Genomic DNA, 21,398 nt, shown 5'->3' with positions numbered 1-21,398 from the left:
CAACATTTAAGAGGCATTTGGATGGGTATATGAATAGGAAGGGTTTGGAGGGATATTGGCCGAGTGCTGGCAGGTGGAACTTGATTGGGTTGGGATATCTGGTTGGCATGGATGGGTTGGACCAAAGTGTCTGTTTCCATGCTGTACGTCTCTATGACTCTATGAATCTGTGACCTCACATTTATCTAGATTAAACTCCATCTGCCACGTCTCAGGCCATTGGTCCATCTGATCAAGATCCTGTTGTAATCTAAGGTGGCCTTCTTCGCTATCCACTACACCTCCAATTTTGGTGTCATCTGCAAACTTACTAACTATACCTCTTAAGCTCACATCCAAATCATGTATATAAATGATGAAAAGTAGAGGAACCAGCTCCGATCCTTGTGGCACTCTACTCGTCACAGGCCTCCAGTCTGAAAAACAACCCTCCACCACCACTCTCTGTCTTCTATCTTTGATCCAGTTCTATATCCAAATGGCGACTTCTCCTTGTATTCCGTGAGATCTAACCTTGTTCACCATCTCCCATGGGGAACCCTGTCGAACGCCTTACTGAAGTCTATATAGATCACATCTACCGCTCTGCCCTCATCAATCCTCTTTGTTACTTCTTCAAAAAACTCAATCAAGTTTGTGAGACATGATTTTCCATGCACAAAGCCATGTTGACTATTCCTAATCAGTCCCTGCCTTTCCAAATACATGTACATCCTGTCCCTCAGCATTCCCTCCAACAACATGCCCACTACCGACGTCAGGCTCATTGGTCTATAGTTCCCTGGCTTGTCCTTATCACCCTTCTTAAACAGTGATACTACGTTTGCCAACCTCCAGTCGTCCGGCACCTCACCTGTGACTATCGATGATACAAATATCTCAGTAAGAGGCCCAGCAATCACTTGACTCTCTTCCCACAGAGTTCTAGGGTACACCTGATCAGGTGTTTTATCCACTTTTATGCATTTCAAGACATCCAGCACTTCGTCCTCTGTAATATAGACATTTTTCAAGATGTTACCATCTATTTCCCACATTCTATATCTTCCATGTCCTCTTCCACAGTAAATAATGATGCAAAATACTCATTTAGTATCTGCTCCATCTCCTGCAGCTCAACACAAATGCCGCCTTGCTGATCTTTGAGAGGCCTTATTCTCTCCCTAGTTACCCTTTTGTCCTTAATATATTTGTAAAAACCCTTTGGATTCTCCTTAACTCTATTTGCCAACGCTATCTCATGTCCCCTTTTGCCCTCCTACTGCCTTTATACTCTTCTAAGGATTCACTCGATGTATCCTATCTATACCTGACATATGCTTCCTTCTTTTTCTTAACTAAACCTTCAATTTCTCCAGTCATCCAGCATTCCTATACCTACCAGCCTTTTCTTTCACCCTAACAGGAATATATTGTCTCTGGACTTTCGTTATCCCATTTCTGAAGGCTTCCCATTTTCCAGCCGTCCCTTTACCTGCGAACATCTGCCTCCAATCAGCTTTTGAAAGTTCTTGCCTAATACCATCAAAATTGGCCTTCCTCCAATTTAGAACTTCAACTTTTAGATCTGGTCTGTCCTTTTCCATCACTATTTTAAAACTAACAGAATTATGGTCGCTGGCCCCAAAGTGCTCTCCCACTGACTCCTCAGTCACCTGCCCTGCCTTATTTCCCAAGAGTAGGTCAGGTTTTGCACCTTCTCTAGTAGGTACATCCACATACTGAATCAGAAAATGTTCTTGTACACACTTAACACACTCTTCTCCATCTAAACCTTTCACACTATGGCAGTCCCAGACTATGTTTGGAAAGTTAAAATCCCCTACCATAACCACCTTATTATTCTTACAGATTGCTGACACCTCCTAACAAATTTGTTTCTCAATTTCTCTCTGACTATTGGGGGTCTATAATACAATTCCAAAAAGGTGATCATATCTTTCTTATTTCTCAGTTCCACCCAAATAACTTCCCTGGATGTATTTCCAGGAATATCCTCCCTCAGTACAGCTGTAATGCTATCCCTTATCAAAAGCGCCACTCTCCCTCCTCTCTTGCCTCCCTTCTGTCCTTCCTGTAGCATTTGTATCCTGGAACATTAAGCTGCCAGTCCTGTCCATCTCTGAGCCACATTTCTGTAATTGCTATGATACCCCAGTCCCATGATCCTAACTATGTCCTGAGTTCATCTGCCTCCCCTGTTAGGCCCCTTGCATTGAAATAAACACGGTTTAATTTATTAGTCCCACCTTGCTCTCTGCTTTGTCCCTGCCTGCCCTGACTGCTTGACTTGCCTTTGTTCTCAACTGTACCAGTCTCAGATTGAAATCTTTCCTCACTATCTCCATGGAACTCATCTCCCCACCTTACTAGATTAAATCCTCCCGAGCAGCTGTAGCAAATATCCCTGCTAGTATATTAGTCCCCTTCTAATTTAGGTGCAATCCATACTTCTTGTACAGGTCACTTCTACCCCAAAACAGCTTCCAATGATCCAAAAATGTGAATCCTTCTCCCATACACCAGCTCCTCAGCCATGCATTCATCTGCTGTATCCTCCTATTCCTGCCCTCACTAGCTCGTAGCACTGGGAGTAATCCATATATCATTATTCTCAAGGACCTCCATTTTAAATTCCTGCCTAACTCTCTGCAATCCCCCTTCAGAATCTCAACTATTTCCCTTCCTATATTGTTAATGGGAATTGGGTGAAAACTTTCCCCTAGTTGAAGTAACAGCAAGTGCAAAGGAAAATGGTTGCTGTTTTTGGAGACCAATAATCACAACTCCAGGCCATACAATTAGTTAGGGCCTAAGACCACTTACTTTCAGCTGGTTCAGCAATAACATTCCCTCAATCAGTAAATTAGTATTGGGGATGCTTGCTGATGATCACATAGTATTCAATACCATTTTTAACTGATCAGATAGTGGTAATCTGAGGCCACATGCAGTGTGGCATTGCAAGCTGTAGCCAATATAATAACATACCATAAATACACCTTTGGCAAAAAGCAACACTAAAACTTGGGTTGTTAAGTTATTTTACCACACAATGCCAGGCAAGGATGAAGCCAATAAATGAGAGTTTAACCATATTCAACGACATCACTATCATGAATTACCCCACCATATACATCGTAGGTAATAACATTGACTAAAAACTTAAGTGAAGCAGCCACATAAATATTTTTAATGCAAGTGCAGGCCTAAAGCTGGTTATTCTGAGGGTGTAACATACCTCGCAACATACCTCACCAGCACCTTTCTACCCTCTACAAGCCAGAGTCAGGATTATGATGAAACACTGTCCTCCTGTTTGGATAAGTACAGCATCAACAATACTCAAGAAGCTTGACACTATCAAGAACAATGCAGCCCACTTGAATGACACCACACGCATTACCATAAAAGCTAACTACTACCTCCACTCCTCACCCCACCATCAGCTTTATGAGCTGAATTTTATGTTTTATGGATAAGTACAAGTTGCATTGAGTGTTTGGGAGTTCTCTTGCTATATCTTACTAATCCTACCACATTAACCACTTACACATGCTGATGCCATCTCTGACCTCATATTACCATGCGCTCGTTCCAGAAAAGCTCACCACTCAATGAATATTAACTGAAGGGCATGTGTCTGCATCATCTTTGAAATTCTGCTGTGCTTCTGGATGAGCACTGGCATTCCAAAATTGCCCTGCTTGTTGGTGAACCAAACTGGAACATGTGAGAGAAGGGAAGTTGGCACAGTGATTTTCCAACAAGGATCTGGAGGCCATGCTTGACGGGGATGGTCCAAAGGAGAGGCATCCTCTTCCAGGAGGACCAGACCCCATCAGCCTGGTCCCACACTTCTCTGTGGTGTGGAGGAATGGCCAACAATGCCCTAAGAGAGTCAATGGCCATATTCATTGTCCCAGGGTCAGTACCAAACTCTTCTCTCTCACACCTCACACTCATTTTATTTCTGCTACTGCACCCACTTCCCACCAAGATGGAGGTGGGCGGCACAGTGGCACAGTGGTTAGCATTGCTGCCTCACAGCGCCAGAGACCCGGGTTCAATTCCCGCCTCAGGCGACTGACTGTGTGGGGTGTGCACATTCTCCCCGTGTCTGCGTGGGTTTCCTACGGGTGCTCCGGTTTCCTCTCACAATCCAAAAATATGCAGGTTAGGTGAATTGGCCATGTTAAATTGCCCGTAGTGTTAGGGGCAGGGATAAATGTAGGGGAATGGGTCTGGGTGGGTTGCGCTTCGGCGGGTCGGTGTGGACTTGTTGGGCCAAAGGGCCTATTTCCACACTGTAAATAATCTAAAACAAAAGACTTCTACTCTACTACTCTTAGTACTGCCTGCAGCATCTTCTCTCACTTGCTCTCATACCATAGCAATCTCCTACACCACTAAACCTGCATGGCTTCTGTGCTGCATATTCATTCCCTCTGAACACCTCACCACTTTTCACCCACCTACATCAGCATTAACAGCTGTACCATTCAATTTCATCACACTCAATCCCTACCTTTGTCTCATGACAGAAGAAGATAGAACATAACTCATTCTGTATGTATGACGAGTGATTCATGGCCCTCAGGGGAGAAGACTGAGAAGGCTTCTGGAGGGAAGTACAGTCACCCATGTCTGGCCAACATGTAATCATTCCTGAAGAAGAGTTAAACCCGAAATATCGGACTTCTCCATCTCCCTGATGCTGCCTGGCTTGCAGTGCTCTTCTAGCCTCCTGCCTGTCTATTTTGGATTCCAGCATCTGCAGTTTTTTTGTTTCTAACACATAAGTACCATTCAAGATTCCACTGCAACTCTCACAATACTCCTGCTGTCACTGTCAGTCTTTGTACAACATTTCTAACCACTGGCACCTTCTCTCTCTTGTGTCTTGCAAACAGAGCCAGCATCTCCACAACCCCTGCAGAGAAACCCCCAGCTGCTCCAGAAGTCAGCTCCTGGACCTCTCAGGATGGGAGTACTAAGTCTCCTGCACCTTTTTTCTGGTCCATGCATTGCCTGGCCTGTGATTTCTCAATGCTATGGCTCATTATGACAAGAAGTTATTTGCCAACACTATCAGCTTTTTGTTTGAAAGAAACATATTCAAATAAAATATAATTAAACATTTGTTACCTTAATACATTTAACAAATGGGCAGCACGGTGGCTCAGTGGTTACCACTGCTGCCTCACAGCACCAGGGACCCGGGTTCACATCCCGCCTCGGGCAACTGTCTGTGTGGAGTTTGCACATTCTCCCCGTGTCTGCGTGGGTTTCCTCCGGGTGCTCCAGTTTCCTCCCACAGTCCAAAGATGTGCAGGTCAGGTGAATTGGCCATACTAAGTTGCCCATAGTGTTAGGTACATTAGTCAGGGGTGAATGTAGGGGAATGGGTCTGGGTGGATTGCTCTTCGGAGGGTCGGTGTGGACTTGTTGGGCCAAAGGGCCTATTTCCACATTGTAGGGAATCTAATTTATTGCTTCCATCTCTTTCTTGAAAGCAGTTAAGCAAAGTGGAGTTACAGCTAACTAGACGGTGAGCACTATCTGATACCTGCTAATGTTTGAGCAATTCAATAATGGCATCGTGGGAAGGGGGGTGGTGATGGAGTCAGCTCAGCCTGATCTGGGTCACATTAAAATGCATATTTTACATTTGCCAGCAGAAAGGAGAGGAGTTATTGGAAACAATTAAGTGGGAGAAATTGGAACATTTCAAATCTTTAGTTTAGGAGTGATGAAACCAAGTATAGTGCTTCTGTTATGATTATCTAACTATCTTGAGCTATGGAAAAAGTGAGGACTGCAGATGCTGGAGATCAAAGACACAAAGTGTGGTGCTGGAAAAGCACAGCAGGTCAGGCAGCATCTGAGGAGCAGGAGAATCGATGTTTCGGGCATTAGCTTTTCATCAGGAATGTGGGGTGGAGATTGGGGGGTGGGGAAGTGGGCTGAGAGATAAATAGGAGATTGGGAGAGTGGGATGGGGGAAGGTAGCTGGGAAGGCGATAGGCAGATGGAGGTGATGGATGATGGTGATAGGTCGGAATGGAGGGTGAACTAGCTAGGTGGAAAGGAAGATGGACAGGTAGGATAGTTCAAGAGAGAGGTGCTGAGTTGGACAGTTAGATCTGGGATGAGGTGGGGGGAGGGGAGATGAGAAAACTGGTGAAATTGACGTCAATGCCATGTGTTGGAAGTTTCCACGATGGAAAATGGGACGTTCTTCCTCCAGGTGTCAGGTGTCAGGTGGCTTTGATTTGGCGGTGGAGGAGGCGAAGGACTTGTAAGTCCTTGGTGGAATGGGAGGAGGAGTTAAAGTAGTCAGCCACAGGATGGTGGGGTTGTTTGGTGCATGTGTCCCAGAGATGTTCTCTGAAACATTCCGTGAGTTGACATCCTGTCTCTCCAATGTAGAGGAGACCACATCGAGAGTAATAAACACAGTAGATGCAGTGTTTGTATGTGCAGGAAAATCACTGTTGGATGTGGAAGGATTCTTTGGGGCCTTGGTCAGAGGTGGTGAGGGAGGAGGTATAGAGCATGTTTTACACCTCTTGCGCCAGCAAAAGAAGTTGCCGGAAGTTGAGGGTGGGTTAGTGGGGGCAGCATGGACCTAACAAGGGAGTGGTGGAATGAATAGTTTCTGGCCAATCCTGATAGGGGTGGAGAGAAAAATATATCTCTGGTGGTGGGGTCTGACCATAGCTGGTAGAAATGGTGGAGGATCTTGTGTTGTATCCAGAGGTTGGTGGGGTGGAAGGTGAGGACCAGGAGTAACTGTCCTTATTGTTGTTGGAGGGGTGGGGTTCAAGCGTCGAGGTGTGGGAAGTGGAGCAAGTGCACTGTAGGGCACTGTTAACCACATGGGAGAGGAAATTACAGTCCTTGAAATAGGAGGCTATCTGGGATGTCCTGGATTGGAATTGCTCCTCCTGGGAGCAGACTGGGTGGTGCAGGGTTCCAGGACTAGGAGTTTGGAAGCTATGGATGGGAAATCCCCTGAGGTGATGAGGTTATGGGTGGTCTGGGAGATGATGGTTTGGTGATGGGAGGTGAGGTCATGGTCAATGGGGCAGTAGGAGGAGAGGTGGAGTTGGCCATGAGTTGGGCACCTGGCTTTAGCAGCGTAGAGGTCAGTGCACTAAACTACCACTGCATTCCACCCCCCACCCCCACCTCCACGCCATCCCTGTCTGCTGGTTTAATGATGAGGTTGGGGTTGGGAGTGGAGGGCTGCGCTTGTGAGGATGGGAGTTTGGAGTGGATGAGAGGGGTGGACAGGTTGAGGCGTTCAATGTCACGGCAGCAGTTGGAGATAAAGAGGTCAAAGGCGGCTTACAGACCAGCATGGGATGTCTTGAGCTATGCACAATTCCAGAGTTACTCTGACAAAGAACTTTCATTTTTTAAATCAATTTGAAAGAAACAATTATGAAGACCATCAGCAATAATACTTTAAAATATATTAGTGTTACATACTTACTGATGAAGAGTTCTTGAGGAGCTTTCGCATCATTTTATTGAAATTGTTACTATTGTAACTGACTCCAATTTCAAAAACATTTGGGAAGCTAATTCCAAAACTAAAACCAAACTTCTGATTCTTAGATTGAAATCTACTGTGTGAAAAATTTGAAAATGATTCATGCTCACTCAATGATAGTTCAAATTTTCCTTCAGTCTGGAATGAAAAAGAAGAAAATTACTATGAAATGAGTTATTTCCAAATTATTCATTTATACAAAAATGAATGAATGACATTGTCAAAGCAATGATTTAGATAATACTGAACTAGTCAAAGTATCTGAATTACATTATGAAGTATCCTGTGTAGCTTCCATGCAATGAGATATGTTTTTCTGCTTCTTAATGAGTCTGTAAAGATAAATTTAGAACTTCTTTTTGATTATAACAACTCATCAAGTCTGCAATTCAATTTTTAATGAACGATCCATTTAGTTGTACTCCCTTAATTTATTTTCCAAAACTATTGCAAATTTGCTTTAAAGTTTCAATCCCATTCCATTTGTAAGCCTAATATTTAATCTGCGTTCAGCATTCTATCAACAATACATTTGAAATCTTAATTACTTGTTGTGTAAAGATTTTGCTCATGTTGCCTTTCGGGTCTTTGAGTAATCGATTAAATCGATGTCATCCATTGACTGAATTTCTACCAACGGAAACAGATTCTCTTTGGTTACTGCAGCTAAACCCATCAGGATGCAAAATACCTCCATCAAATCTCCCACTAGCTTTCTGTACTCCAAAGAGAAAATAATAACAGCTTCGCTAGTCTATTCATGTAACTGCAAGCCCTCATTGCCAAAACCATTCTAGTATATATGCCAGGATAGCACCAGAATCCTGGATTACACTAGGAAACAGCCAGCACAAATATGGTCAACCAAAATAGTCTCATTCTTTGTTGGTAAACCACCTCCAATGAGGTCATCTACCTGTGGTCTGAAAGTCAAAGTCAAACTCGATGTCAGAACTTGGAATTTACGAAACTTCATGGATAACGAGCAAAACGGTTGTCCGGAATGGAGAACTGTCCTTATTGCCTGTGAACTCAGGCAGTTCAACATTGATATCGTTGCTCAACAGGAGACTTAAAGAGCAGGTGAAGAGCAGCTGAGAGATGAAGGTCGTGGTTAGATTAGATTACATTACAGTATGGAAACAGGCCCTTCGGCCCAACAAGTCCACACCGACCCGCCGAAGCGCAACCCACCCATACCCCTAACCTAACACTACAGGCAATTTAGCTTGGCCAATTCACCTGACCTGCACATCTTTGGACTGTGGGAGGAAACCGGAGCACCCGTAGGAAACCCACGCAGACACGGGGAGAACGTGCAAACTCCACACAGTCAGTCGCCTGAGGCGGGAATTGAACCCGGGTCTCTGGCGCTGTGAGGCAGCAGTGCTAATCACTGTGCCACTGTGCCGCCCACACGGTGGTAATACCTTCTTCTCGAGAAGCTCCTCAACCAACTCTTGCAGCTCCTTGTTGGCATCACTAATCACCTCATAACTCTCCGTCAATAGCATGCCAAGAATCAGCAAGCAACAATCACGGGTCCATATGCTTCAATCCTTGATAAGTCCAAAGAAGGCTTTTACTCCATCCTGGACACCATACTCACCAACATCCCTGAAGGAGATAAGAAATATTTTCCTTGGGAACTTCAACACCAGGGTTGGAACAGCCCCCCCCCAACTCTGGGAAGGAGTTGGGAATTGCAACTCCACTGGGATTCCCCTGTTCACCAGCTGGTTATCACTAGGACAGTGTTCTGCTAAAAGGGCAAGCTCAGGATTTCTTAGAGGCATCCACAATTAAAACACTACTGACTATCTCATCATTCAATCCCAAGACCGAATGGGTGTCTTCATTATCAGAGCAATGACCAGTACAGATGGACTTCTGGACAGACCACCAGCTCGTCTGCTCCTTTATGTCCATCAACTGCCACAAGAAGTAGTTGAAGATGAAGCAATAATTCAGAAAAAATGTCAATTTTGAATAGCTTTGTGAACTAAGCAACAATGTATTTACCAATATCTCAGAGTGTTCATTTTAATGGCGTCGAAGAAATTTTGAAAGAGCTGAGACAGCCATTATCTCATGCTGTGTAGAAACCATCAGGTACAAGATCAGGAAACACCAATGCTAAATCTACAAGAATGATCACAATGTCTAAGATTTCATTGACAAGAACAGGAAAGTTCTCCATGCCTGGCAAAGCAACATCCCTGATGAAGAGCTTATGCTCAAAACATTGACTCTTCTGCTCCTTGGATGCTGCCTGACTGGCTGTGCTTTTCCAGCTCCCCAATGTTTGACTCTGGTCTCCAGCATCTGCAGTCCTCACTTTCTCCAAAGGAACATCACCAGCTAGATAAACAGGAGAACTCAAAAAAACAGCAAAGAGGAAGTAACAAAGAAGAACTAGGGAAATCAAGAACCAATAGTGGGCCAAGAAAGCCATGGAGTTGCAACTCTTTGCCACAATCATGACAGCCAGGCCTTCTTCAGTGCCACCAGGACCATATATGGACCCAACAGCCTGGGCCATAACCTGTGTGGCATGAGGATGGAATTCCTTTTTAGAGACAGAAACAACATCAGCCATCAATGGATAAGTACTCGTAAGCGACTGCAATGATATTGGAAAACCACAGGAAAGGACAAGATTCTAGCAGAGATTTTCAAACTAAGAGGAGCAAAACTTACCTGCCATTTCCATCAACTGTTCCTGAAAACCAGGGACAAAAAACAAATCCCCGAGGATCTCAGGGATACTGCCATCACCACCATTTTCAAGAATGGAGACAAAGTGAACTGTGGAAACTATCAAGGAATCTCCCTGCTTTTCATCGCCAGGAAGATTATCGCCTGAATCCTCACTAGGGTTCTCCTCCTAATCTCTGAAGAAATCATTCTGAAAAGTCACTGTGGTTTCTAACCAAACATTAGAACAATGGACATGAATTTCACAACTCAAGAGAAATGCTAGGAACAACACCACAACTACATGGTCTTCATCGATCTGACCAAGACTTTTGACTCAGTCAATGGAGAAGTGATATGGAAAACCTGGCTGCCCAGACAGTTCACCAATATCCTTTGTCTCCTCCATGACAGGTTGTTGGTGCATCGATGGTGGTGTGACAGAATCCTTTGAGCTCTTAACAGGAGTCAAGCAGGGATATTTCACCACTCTCACCTTTTCTCCCACCTTTATCGCCACCATTCTTCATCTTGTCAATAAGCAGCTTCCAGGTGGTGTAGGCATTGTTTACAGGATGGACAGAAAACTTTTCAACCTCAGCTGGTTGAAATCCAAGAGGGAAACTACACCGACATTGCTCTTATATGCAGATGACAATGTCACCTCTGCTCTCTCAGAAGAGAATCTGAGCTTCATTTAATGCCTATGGAGGCATATTGAAGAATTGGTCTCAGCCTTAACCTCAAAAAGATGCAAGCCCTTTACCAACACATCTCAGGGCAAGTTTCAGGCTATTGCTTCATTAAGATCAAAGGAGAAATTAGATTAGATTAGATTAGCTGTGAGGCAGCAGTGCTAACCATTGTGCCACCGTGCCGCCCACAGATTACTTACAGTGTGGAAACAGGCCCTTCGGCCCAACAAGTCCACACCGCCCCGCCGAAGCGCAACCCACCCATACCCCAAACATGGAGCATTTCTTCTATCCAGGAAACTACCTCTCATCTAAAACTGACAGCCATACGGAGATCCAACACTGTATCCAATCCATGAGCTCAGCCTTTGGATGGCTGCAAATGAGAATCTTCAATGACTATGACAACCACACTGATACTAATATCCTTGTGCATAAGATAGACATCCTTCGGACTTTTCTATGAGGATCAGAAACTTGGGACTATGTATAGTCACCAACTCAAGGCCCAGCAGATGTACCACCAACACTATTCAAGATGGTTTCTCTGCATCAGTTGGGGTGAGTGGCATAGTAACATCAGCTTCAAGGCCATGATGATCCAAAACCAACTCTGCTGAGCTAACCATATACTTAGAACTCTGGGGTTCCAACTGCCACAGCAAATCCCCCTTGCCCTACTCAAGGAAGGCACTCAAGTGAAAGGAAGACAAAATAGCTCTTCAAAGATTCCCTGAAGGCTTGCCTCAAGAAATGCAATAAAGCCATCAATACCTGCCAGACCCTTACTCAGAAGACACCACTTGGAGGAACCTTTGGTATGAAGGGACACAACTTTTGGAGAATATTGTGGGCAAGAGGATATACAGAAAAGGAACCAGAGAAAGGAATGCCAATAATCTCGAGGCCAGTGACCAACTCCACTTCCCAGAAATACCTGCCAATAGTGTGGTCAGAGATGTGGTTCTTGGATCAGGCTCAACAGCCATGCAAGGACCCACATAAGCCATGACTGATGACACAGAACTTTCTAGATGGACAAATATACTCATTAGTGAATGATTGCCAATGATGATGCAATGAGATGATTATTTGAATAATAATGGAGGAAAGGGAGGGAGAATGGCTCTAAGTCATAAAATCACTACAGTGTGAAAACAAGCTATTCAGCCCATCAAATCTACACCAAGCTTCTGAAGAGCATCGCACCCAGATCCAGCCCCCTACCCAATTCTCATAATTCATCCTTTCCTGTGGCTAACCCATGTAGCCTGCACATCTTTGGACTAAGGGAGGAAACCCATACAGACACGGGGAGATTGTGAAAATGCCACACAGACAGTCCCGTGAGGGTGGAATCAAACATGAGTCCCTGGCACTGTGGGACAACATGGTTGCTCAGTGGTTAGCACTGCTGCTTCACAGTGGCCCTGGGTTTGATTCCACTCTTGTGTGACTATCTGTGTGGAGTTTGCACAGTTTCCCTGTATCTGCATGGGTTTCCTCTGGATGCTTCAGTTTCCTTCCGTTGTCCAAAGATGTGCAGGTTAGGTGGATTTGGCCATGTTAAGTTGCCAATAGTGTCCAGACCTGTGCAGGCGACGTGGGTTACCCATGGGAAATGCAGGGTTACGGGGATAGGATGGAAATGTGGGTGAGATGGTCTTCAGATGGTTGTTGTAGACTTAATGAGCTGCATGGTCTGCTTCCACACAGTAGGGATTCTATTAAGTGGAGAAGAGAAACATGCTAGTCATTCTGCTCAGTTAGAACAATATCCTCTATGTATTCTCTATCTGCACAGCTGTTTTTTTAACATAATTAGTGTGTTGTAGCCATCTTTATTCCAACATATACACTTTACTGTTTGTAGTCAATCTTGACAGATTTATTAGGTAATTGATAACAGCCATGAATTAACTTTAAATTAAAATATCAATAAATTGGCATGCTTAACAACTAATAAATTACTTCCATTTTAGTTCAGGCCTATAGCAATATTTTAAAGGTTGAGAAGATAAATGATGAGATGGTGACGATTGTTAATGGGACAGCATAATTAAGTGGCAGGGAAGTCTAAAAAACACAGCTTGCAGCAAAAAGTTATAATAAAACCATTGTGGTTTTAAACCTCTCCAAAAATGAAAGAAATAATGGCCTGATCTTTTCCCCTTGGTCATGGTGAGTTTGTTGACACAGGGAATTTAATTTGGTGATTCAACATGGATTATTCTTCTGTGGGGAACATTCATGGATGCTCTTCCATTTAGTTGCCAATCAAGGTCTTTAAGTGGCTGACTAATGTCCACTTAAAAGTGTTATTCCAGTGCCACTGGCATTATGCTGGGGAGGGCAAAAGGCTTGAGGAGAAAGTGAGGTCTGCAGATGCTGGAGATCAAAGTTGAAACTTTATTGCTGGAACAGCACAGCAGGTCAGGCAGCATCCAGGGAACAGGAGATTCGACGTTTCGGGCACAGGCCCTTCTTCAGGAATGAAAGGGCAAAAGGCTTGGCCTACTGAGAATGGGACAAACTAATCAATGTGAGGCCTTTGCAGCTTTTGGCGGGATTCTTGTACTTCCTGCCTTCAAATGACTTAGTCCCTGCTTGAGGGCTCCATCATCAGGAATCAGGGTGCCCACTGAGAGCTACCCTCCTGGTTTTGCTGCCAACAACACTTTCCCTGCCTTCAGAGATTGACACCTTGTGAACCCTTCTCCCTATCACTTCCCGGTGACCTGGGATTGAGCAACTAACCTATCCTTGAAGTGAATTCTTTTTAATTAGGATCTTGACCAGATGGGCCAATGGGCTGAGAAGTGGCAGATGGAGTTTAATTCAGATAAATGCGACGTGCTGCATTTTGGGAAAGCAAATCTTAGTAGGACTTATACACTTAATGGTAAGGTCCTAGGGAATGCTGCTGAACAAAGAGACCTTGGAGTGCAGGTTCATAGCTCCTTGAAAGTGGAGTCGCAGGGAGATAGGATAGTGAAGAAGGCATTTGGTATGTTTTCCTTTATTGATCAAAGTATTGTGTACAGGAATTGGGAGGTCATGTTGCGGCTGTACAGGACATTGGTTAGGCCACTGTTGGAATATTGCGTGCAATGATGTTGTGAAACTTGAAAGGTTTACAGGGATGTTGCCAGGGTTGGAGAATTTGAGCTATAGGGAGAGGCTGAAGAGGCTGGGGCTATTTTCCCTGAAGTGTCAGAGGCTGAGGGGTGACCTTATAGAGGTGTTCAAAATTATGAGGGGCATGGATAGGGTAAATAGGCAAAGTCTTTTCCCTGGGGCTGGGGAGTCCTGAATTAGAGGGCATAGGTTTAGGATGAGAGGGGAAAGATATAAAAGAGACCTACAGGGCAACTTTTTCACACAGAGGGTGGTATGTGTATGGAATGAGCTGCCAGAGGAAATGGTGGAGGCTGGTACAATTGCAACACTTAAGAGGCATTTGGACGGGTATATGAATAGGAAGGGTTTGGAAGGATACGGGCCGGGTGATGGCAGGTGGGACTAGATTGGGTTGGGATAGCTGGTCAGTGTGGACGGGTTGGACCGAAGGGTCTGGTTTCATGCTGTACTTCTCTATGACTCTATGACTCTACAGTAGCTCTGGGTTCTCCTTTGATTTGCTAGCAGGTCTTGGTTGATGTAATTACTGCTCCCAGTCCCAGAGGGAGGCTGGTGCTGACTAGTCAAGCACCTGAATTAAAAAATGATGTGTGATGAATGACTTTATGGTCACATGTATTTTACAGTGAGAAAAACAGTAAAATGCAATGAAAAGCTTTTCAACTGTTGCCCTGATCTGGTGCCATTTTGAATAGTTTAAGTATAAGAAAAAAACAGGAAGATTCAGCTTAAAGAGATTCCATCAGTCCTGAGCCAGCTCATCATCAAGGACACTTACGCTGCCATTCCTCCTTCGCTGCACACCGCCGTCTATATTGGAACCAATCAACATCAGAGTCGCCACTTTTCAGGTGCCACATTTCACCGTTGGGCCGATTCTCCTCTGCCACAGCCTCAATGCTGCCTTTGCCAGACCAACCAATGTTAGAGTCACATCTCTTGGCACTGGGCCCACCTTGTCGATGTCGCTGTGATGCCCTTCTACCACCACTTCGTCACTGCCACCGCCACCGCCAGACCCAACTAATGACAAACACACTGATCCCCAGGCGCCCTCTTTTCCTGCTGGGCCTACCTCGCCGATGTCACTTCCACTGAGATAGCAGCTGCCGATTCTGATGCCAAGTCATGTGTTCCCTTTGGAAAAGTAAGTAGGGGCTTATTCGCTGTCGCCACCAGGTCCGTCCTGGGATCCCTCGCCAACATCGATGCCGGCGGATGAGCCCAGCTCAGCTGCCCTACTGTGCCACCAGCTTGATGATGGCATGATGTGGTGACCTTTCCTGGAAAAAAGCAACCTGGGGTTCCAGCTAATTCTCAAATGAGCAATCAAGGCCAACAGCACCTTATATGATTCTGGCAATATGCTGATAAGACTAAACAGGATGAGTTTCCAGGATTCAATAGCCTATACTCAAGGATGACTAAACATTTGACCAATGAAATTGGCCACATTCAGGTAGGGGTCCTGAAGAAATCATTACATTTATGCAATGAGCTCAACAGTTAGGTCGAACTAAATAAAGAAGATTTTTTTTTAAATTGTAAAAGTAATGGCCTAGAAATTAATTAAGCATAAAATCTGACATTACAATGTTGAAGACTGCTTTAAACAAAAACAATAATATGAAACATTCAGATAATTACAAAGTAATTAGACAATGTCAACCAGGTCATATCGTTTGGGTTGGGGTGAGGTTTTAAGATCATGCCTGATTTACCTTTTTGAACTCTTTTAGAGAGGTGTTAGAACTTATGGCTAAAGGTAAATCCAAGGACAAAGTCAATCTAGACTTGAACAAAACTTTTGATGCAGTGCCTGGATTTTCATTACTGAGGTAGACAGCAGGAGACTGAAAAATTTCCAGCTTTAGGTGTCCAGCAAGCACCCAGGATCTTCATTGCCAAAAGGGACATGGATATGGGCTATGGCCAGCTCAGCCAACACCAGAAAGAGATTGGAGTTAGCCACAGATTCTGTCAAGGTGTGCTGTGGAATATGGTCCCATTAACAATAAATAAGATTTCAGTTACTTACTTTGATGGTCATGCATTCAGCAGTTTGGATCTATTTAAGCACGGCTATTACCTCCATAAGCCTCTACCTTTTGAACTTTTTCTTCCCCTTTAACTTATTTTGTGAGATTTATTTCTTCCCGGTATTCAGAGTTAGTATTGTACAAAGCAAATTGGGCCACATTGTTTACATTCAAGGAGTTATATTTACTTGTTCATTTAAAAAAAATGAACTATGCTAGATACAGTTCTTTTAAAAAAATCACATTCAAAACTTCACATTTAAAAAGAAAATTATACATTATTCTCACAATGTGGGTTTACCTCAGGGCTGTAGAATTCCAAATTGTGTGGTTTTCTGAATCTTACATTGTTCACATAATATGGTGCACAACTTCCTGCATAATACCTGTTGTCTAAAACAGTTCCCTCTAGAGTCTCACTTAAAATATTGTATCTGTAAATATATAAAAATGATTAATTAAAACTCAGTTATACTCACCAATTCATGGGGCTATGAACTAATCCTAATTTAAATTCTCCTCGATTAAACTCTCATTCAAATACAATATATTGCTCTAGACTCTCTTCCTCATTATCTAAAAGAGTAAAATCACCACAGCCATATCAGGCCATAGGGCTATTCTCTCATGAGAGAGATTATGGGTGGTGGTTTAACCTAAGTGTCAACAACCCTCAGGAGAGGATAAAGGTTAAGAAAGAGAATCCTTTTTAGTAACTTCAGCTCATGCAGTAATTGAACCCATACTTTTAGTATTACTCTGCATTGCAAGCCAGCTGACTAACCAACAGAGCTAAACAGCTCCCCACCCACCCCCCAGCTCCCCCAATCAGCTACCACTGTTGGATAATGGTTTATCATACAGTCTCTGACTATAATTCATTTTTTCCCATAGTTTCAAAACTATGTATCACTCTTACATTGCCAATCATTACTTCCTTCTAAGATTAGCAATCAAATAAAATCCAAGCTTGGCATCAACATTACTTGTTCAATTATCTCATCTTAGTGTATTACTGAGAGGGTGCTGCATTGTTAGAGATGCTGTCTTTTGAACAAAACATGAAACAGACGTCCTACTCACTCTATCAACAATCTTGTGGAATTTGAGTACCACAGATCTAGAATCAAAAGTGTACCCATTTAAAGTGTTATATTGAAATGTCAGTCAGATCTGGATTGAGGACATGATACATACCCACTTCCAATATGCTGTACAGCCCAATACTGTTCAGTTTCTCTGGAACATGTATTACTAACACTATTGCAAGTTTTTTCATCAGAATTATCTCCACAATCATCATCTTCATTACAAAGGACTCTGCGAGGAATGCATCGACCTTAAAAAGTTCACACAATATGTATTTCATTGCAAAGCTATAATGTTAGTTGTAACATTTTGCTTCCAAATCGATTAGAATACATGCAATTTCTGCGTATGGTCTTCATTCCGGAGTCCATTTGCAAGTTCACGGGTTCGCAAGTTGGAACACAATGCTGGACAATGGAAAGCAGCCAACTGTTAATACGGGAAATGTTTGTATATGGTCTTTAAAATTTGAAAACATTTCTGGGATCATTTTTGTAAGCCCAAGCATTTGAAAATCAGATATTCATAATTCAGGGAGTGTAAATGGTTCACTCTACAGAAAGCAGCTTACTGTCGTATCTAGAATTAGGGATGTAAACTTCAGAATGTTTAGAAGGTTCTGCTACTCTTAAAATGAACTTGCAAATGACAATTCTATTGAACCATACACGTTGGAGTGGGTAATATTACTGCATTATTTAAGTTTCTATTGTAAATTGGCCAGTAGGGAAATTTGAGTCTTCATAAATTGGGCATCACAGGGATTCAATTAAATGCTTGCCTAAGAGGGAGACATCATAACATGTTCTTGTGGATAGATCTGGCTCATCTAGCTTAGACCTTTTTTCTTAAGCAACAAAAGTTTTAGTAAGAATGATTTAACAATGAGGGGTATATTTTTCAAGAACTACAGGCACTTTTCAACATCAGTAGTCATCCTTTCAGCACAGAGATAAGGGGATTTCTTTTCTCTCAGAGAGTTGGTGACTTTGGAACTCTCTGCCTTGGAATGCCATGGAGGTGGAATCATTGAATATTTTTAAGACAGAGGTGGACAGATTCTTGTTGACAAGGGAATCAAGGTTTATCGGGGGTAGATGCGAATATAGCATTCAAAGCATAAACACATCAGCCACGATCTATTTAAATAGCAGAACAGTCTCAAGGAGCCAAATGGTCTAATTTTGTCTCTAATTTATGTTCATTTCAGAAAAGACTTCTCATAGTTCTGTCCAGTCACAACAACAAATTTTTGTGCTGTCATTATTTACATGTAGTCAATTTTAAACGGCAATCAACAAGACTATTCAGATATTGGGAAACAGCAAACAGAGTTTATTTGTACAGCAAAATACATGAGTCCAACTTGGGTAGACCCTTTGTAAAATCAAATTAATTTTGGGAATCCTACTTCTAAATTATTATAAAACCCACCTCGATCGCTAATGTCCTCCAGAGAAGGGAACATATGAATCCTACCTAGTCTGCCATACATTTAACTCCAAATTCCATGTTGGCCCTGAACGTGCATTGGGTGACATAGCAATAGATAGTAAATACTGCTTTGGCAATGGCACTTACTTCCAAAAAGGAACCTGAATAAACTGTAACATTAAAGAAGATTTCAGAGAATAGATTTTGAGTCTTTTCTCTAAGTTCTCATCGAGGATTTGGAGATCCTTATCTGTCAAATTGGCATTTTTCATGCACCAATGTTGACCTTTATGGTAATTTACTGAATGATAAACAGATTTTCTTTCCCATTGCTATTTTATACCTAATTTGATTCCCAATTGCAGGTTATGATCTGCTTAAAAAAAATTATTGCTGTTTATTCTTCATTGAGTTACACATGGTACAGGAGAGGACATCATGTTTTGGTCATAAACTGAAAACAGAACAATAGGTTATATTGCAACAAGCAAAAATACTCCTAATCACCTCAAATGATCGATGGTTAACACCAATTTATGATTATCTTTATTCAACACTGTGTAGATTCCTATTAAAGACCTTATCTGCATTGTTGATAAACGGTATGATACTATGTGAAGTTTAAATTCTTCCATGTTGGTTTGATCACATGCGACTGAAAACTTTTGTTACCTGTCTCAGCACACACAAAACCCTCACATAAATTCCTTGTTCTGCAGGCACCTCTGCAGGGTTTCTCTTGTCTGTCAAAAGAGTCACATGGTACGCCACCAAACTGAGATGGTACTTCAAGTCTTGCATACCTATACTACATAAATTGAGATGACAAAGATTGAGCATAAAGATGTTAACATGAGATATCATGACCAGTTAAAGTGTGATGGGGCAAGTGAGCAAGCTATTGGTGCCCCACTGAGCTTTTTCCCAGTTTTGACTTTTACTTTCTTTCATGTTATTGGAGAAAGGTTAGTGGGACAGTGTTGTTTTCAACTTGAAAAGTAGGTAAAATTACAGGTGCTGTTTCTGACCTTGTATCACTGTACATACTGCGCAGTACTTTTGCTCCAAATTTGTATTTCAAATTTCCTGAACTTATTTCTTCACCGCTTGAGGAACCATATGTCATCTGCAGTGTCTGCCCCATTACAGTCGAGTCCACTTAGTTCGAGACAATTCCAGTGATCTGTATCTCTCATGAAAGTATGAAACACTGAATTTTCTGCTGAGTTTATCCTGAAACCTCCAAATTGGGCTCATTCCCCCTCTATGTGCAAGGTGAGGGTGGCTGGACAATGAGGGTCAAATAATATGCATTACTGATGTGCTGCAGTTCCAGTTGCAATCCCTGAGGCAACTAGACAGTCTATTGAGCAATCCAATTTAGTAAAAGAACATCAACCCCAGGGCAGGTTACTTTATGTATATATGCAAAAAGCTAGCTGCTTCTTTTAGGCGTGAGCAATAGACATCTACGGAAGAGTTTCATCAACATCGCTAGTGATCCATATGTGGTGCAAAACATTTTTATTTTTCAAGAATATTTTTGACAGAATACAAAAGTTTGCCAATCTATTTGTCAACACTGAATAATATTCCTTCCTACCTGATCTTGAGAATCAGATTGCAAAGACCTCTTATTTGTATTGATTTTGTGATGTAAACTGTGGACTATATATGTATATTTCTAATGATATTTGTAGCGAGTTTGGATCTCCTTTTTGAGTTCATAATTGGTGGGTTTTTTTGTGTGGCTGAATTATCCATTAAGTTGAAAATGTTTCTGTATCAATGGCAATTTCTGTCAAAAATAGTTTTTGAGGTTTATCTGTGGAGAGCATGGCTTTGGGCACAAATAGACTTTTGTTTATTTTAGGTGGCTTGTGAGTCAGCATGTTAAATATTGGGGCCTCAGTGGTTTGATAGAGAGTTCTGGAAGTTGTTGTTTTTCAGTTTAAGGGCAACACCCATATATGAGAGACATGGAGTTTCACTTTTAACTTTGGGTTGTGTTTTTTTAGTCCTGGGAAGATCTTGAAACAAGAATAGAAGTTCATAGGATCCCTACTGTGTGGAAACAGGCCTTTCAGCCCAAAATGTCCACACCGACCCTCCAAAGAGCAACCCACCCATTCCCCATTATCCTACATTTACCCCTGACTAATACACCTAACCTACACATCCCTGAACACTATGGGCAATTTAGCATGGCCAATTCACCTAATCTGCACATTTTTGGATTGTGGGAGGAAACTGGAGCACCTGAGGAAACCCACACAGACCGGGGAGAATGTGTAAACTCCAGCAGTCATCCGAAGTTGGAATCGAACCTGGGTCCCTGGTGCTATGAGGCAGCAATGCTAATCACTGAGCCACCCTAAAAAGATTAGAAAAGATGGCTGTATAAAGCGCTGCTTGGAGAAGGCAAGAAGTTAGGTCTTTAGAGTGTGGTAATCCAAGATGGAGGAGGGGAAACATTTCTGGCTGTAAGAGCTGCTCCTTTTTTTGAGGTATTTTAAGTGTTGGAGGTGATTTCCTCGAATTCCAGAAGCAGCAATTACTGTTTTATATGCTGTTGCATTGTTTTGGAACTTTGGAAAAAAAAAGTCAAAACAACAGCAGTGGTGAGGAAGCACATGGTGAGGACAGTGCAGGAGAGAGAGAGAGAGAGAGAGAACCTGCACAATTACTGCCTTTGCTGTTTGAATTTGTGTATTGCTGGACATCGGAGTGCATCTGGGAAAA

The 21,398-nt window shown here is 42.7% G+C and overlaps 1 protein-coding gene across 1 annotated transcript in view; it reads right to left on the bottom strand.

The window, feature by feature from the left end:
• LOC122554381 (complement component C8 beta chain-like) overlaps positions 1 to 21,398 on the bottom strand; it is a 58,370-nt gene that overhangs the window by 22,488 nt on the left and 14,484 nt on the right. The window contains exons 3-6 of the mRNA XM_043699299.1: positions 19,329 to 19,464; positions 17,331 to 17,472; positions 16,435 to 16,567; positions 7,502 to 7,699 (exon numbers count right to left, since the gene is read on the bottom strand). Coding sequence (XP_043555234.1) covers positions 7,502 to 7,699; positions 16,435 to 16,567; positions 17,331 to 17,472; positions 19,329 to 19,464 — 609 coding nt within the window. The remainder of the gene's footprint in view (positions 1 to 7,501; positions 7,700 to 16,434; positions 16,568 to 17,330; positions 17,473 to 19,328; positions 19,465 to 21,398) is intronic.

The sequence above is a fragment of the Chiloscyllium plagiosum genome, chromosome 11, assembly GCF_004010195.1.
Source record: "Chiloscyllium plagiosum isolate BGI_BamShark_2017 chromosome 11, ASM401019v2, whole genome shotgun sequence".
Lineage (NCBI taxonomy): Eukaryota > Metazoa > Chordata > Chondrichthyes > Orectolobiformes > Hemiscylliidae > Chiloscyllium > Chiloscyllium plagiosum.
This window is presented reverse-complemented; position numbering and strand designations above follow the sequence as displayed.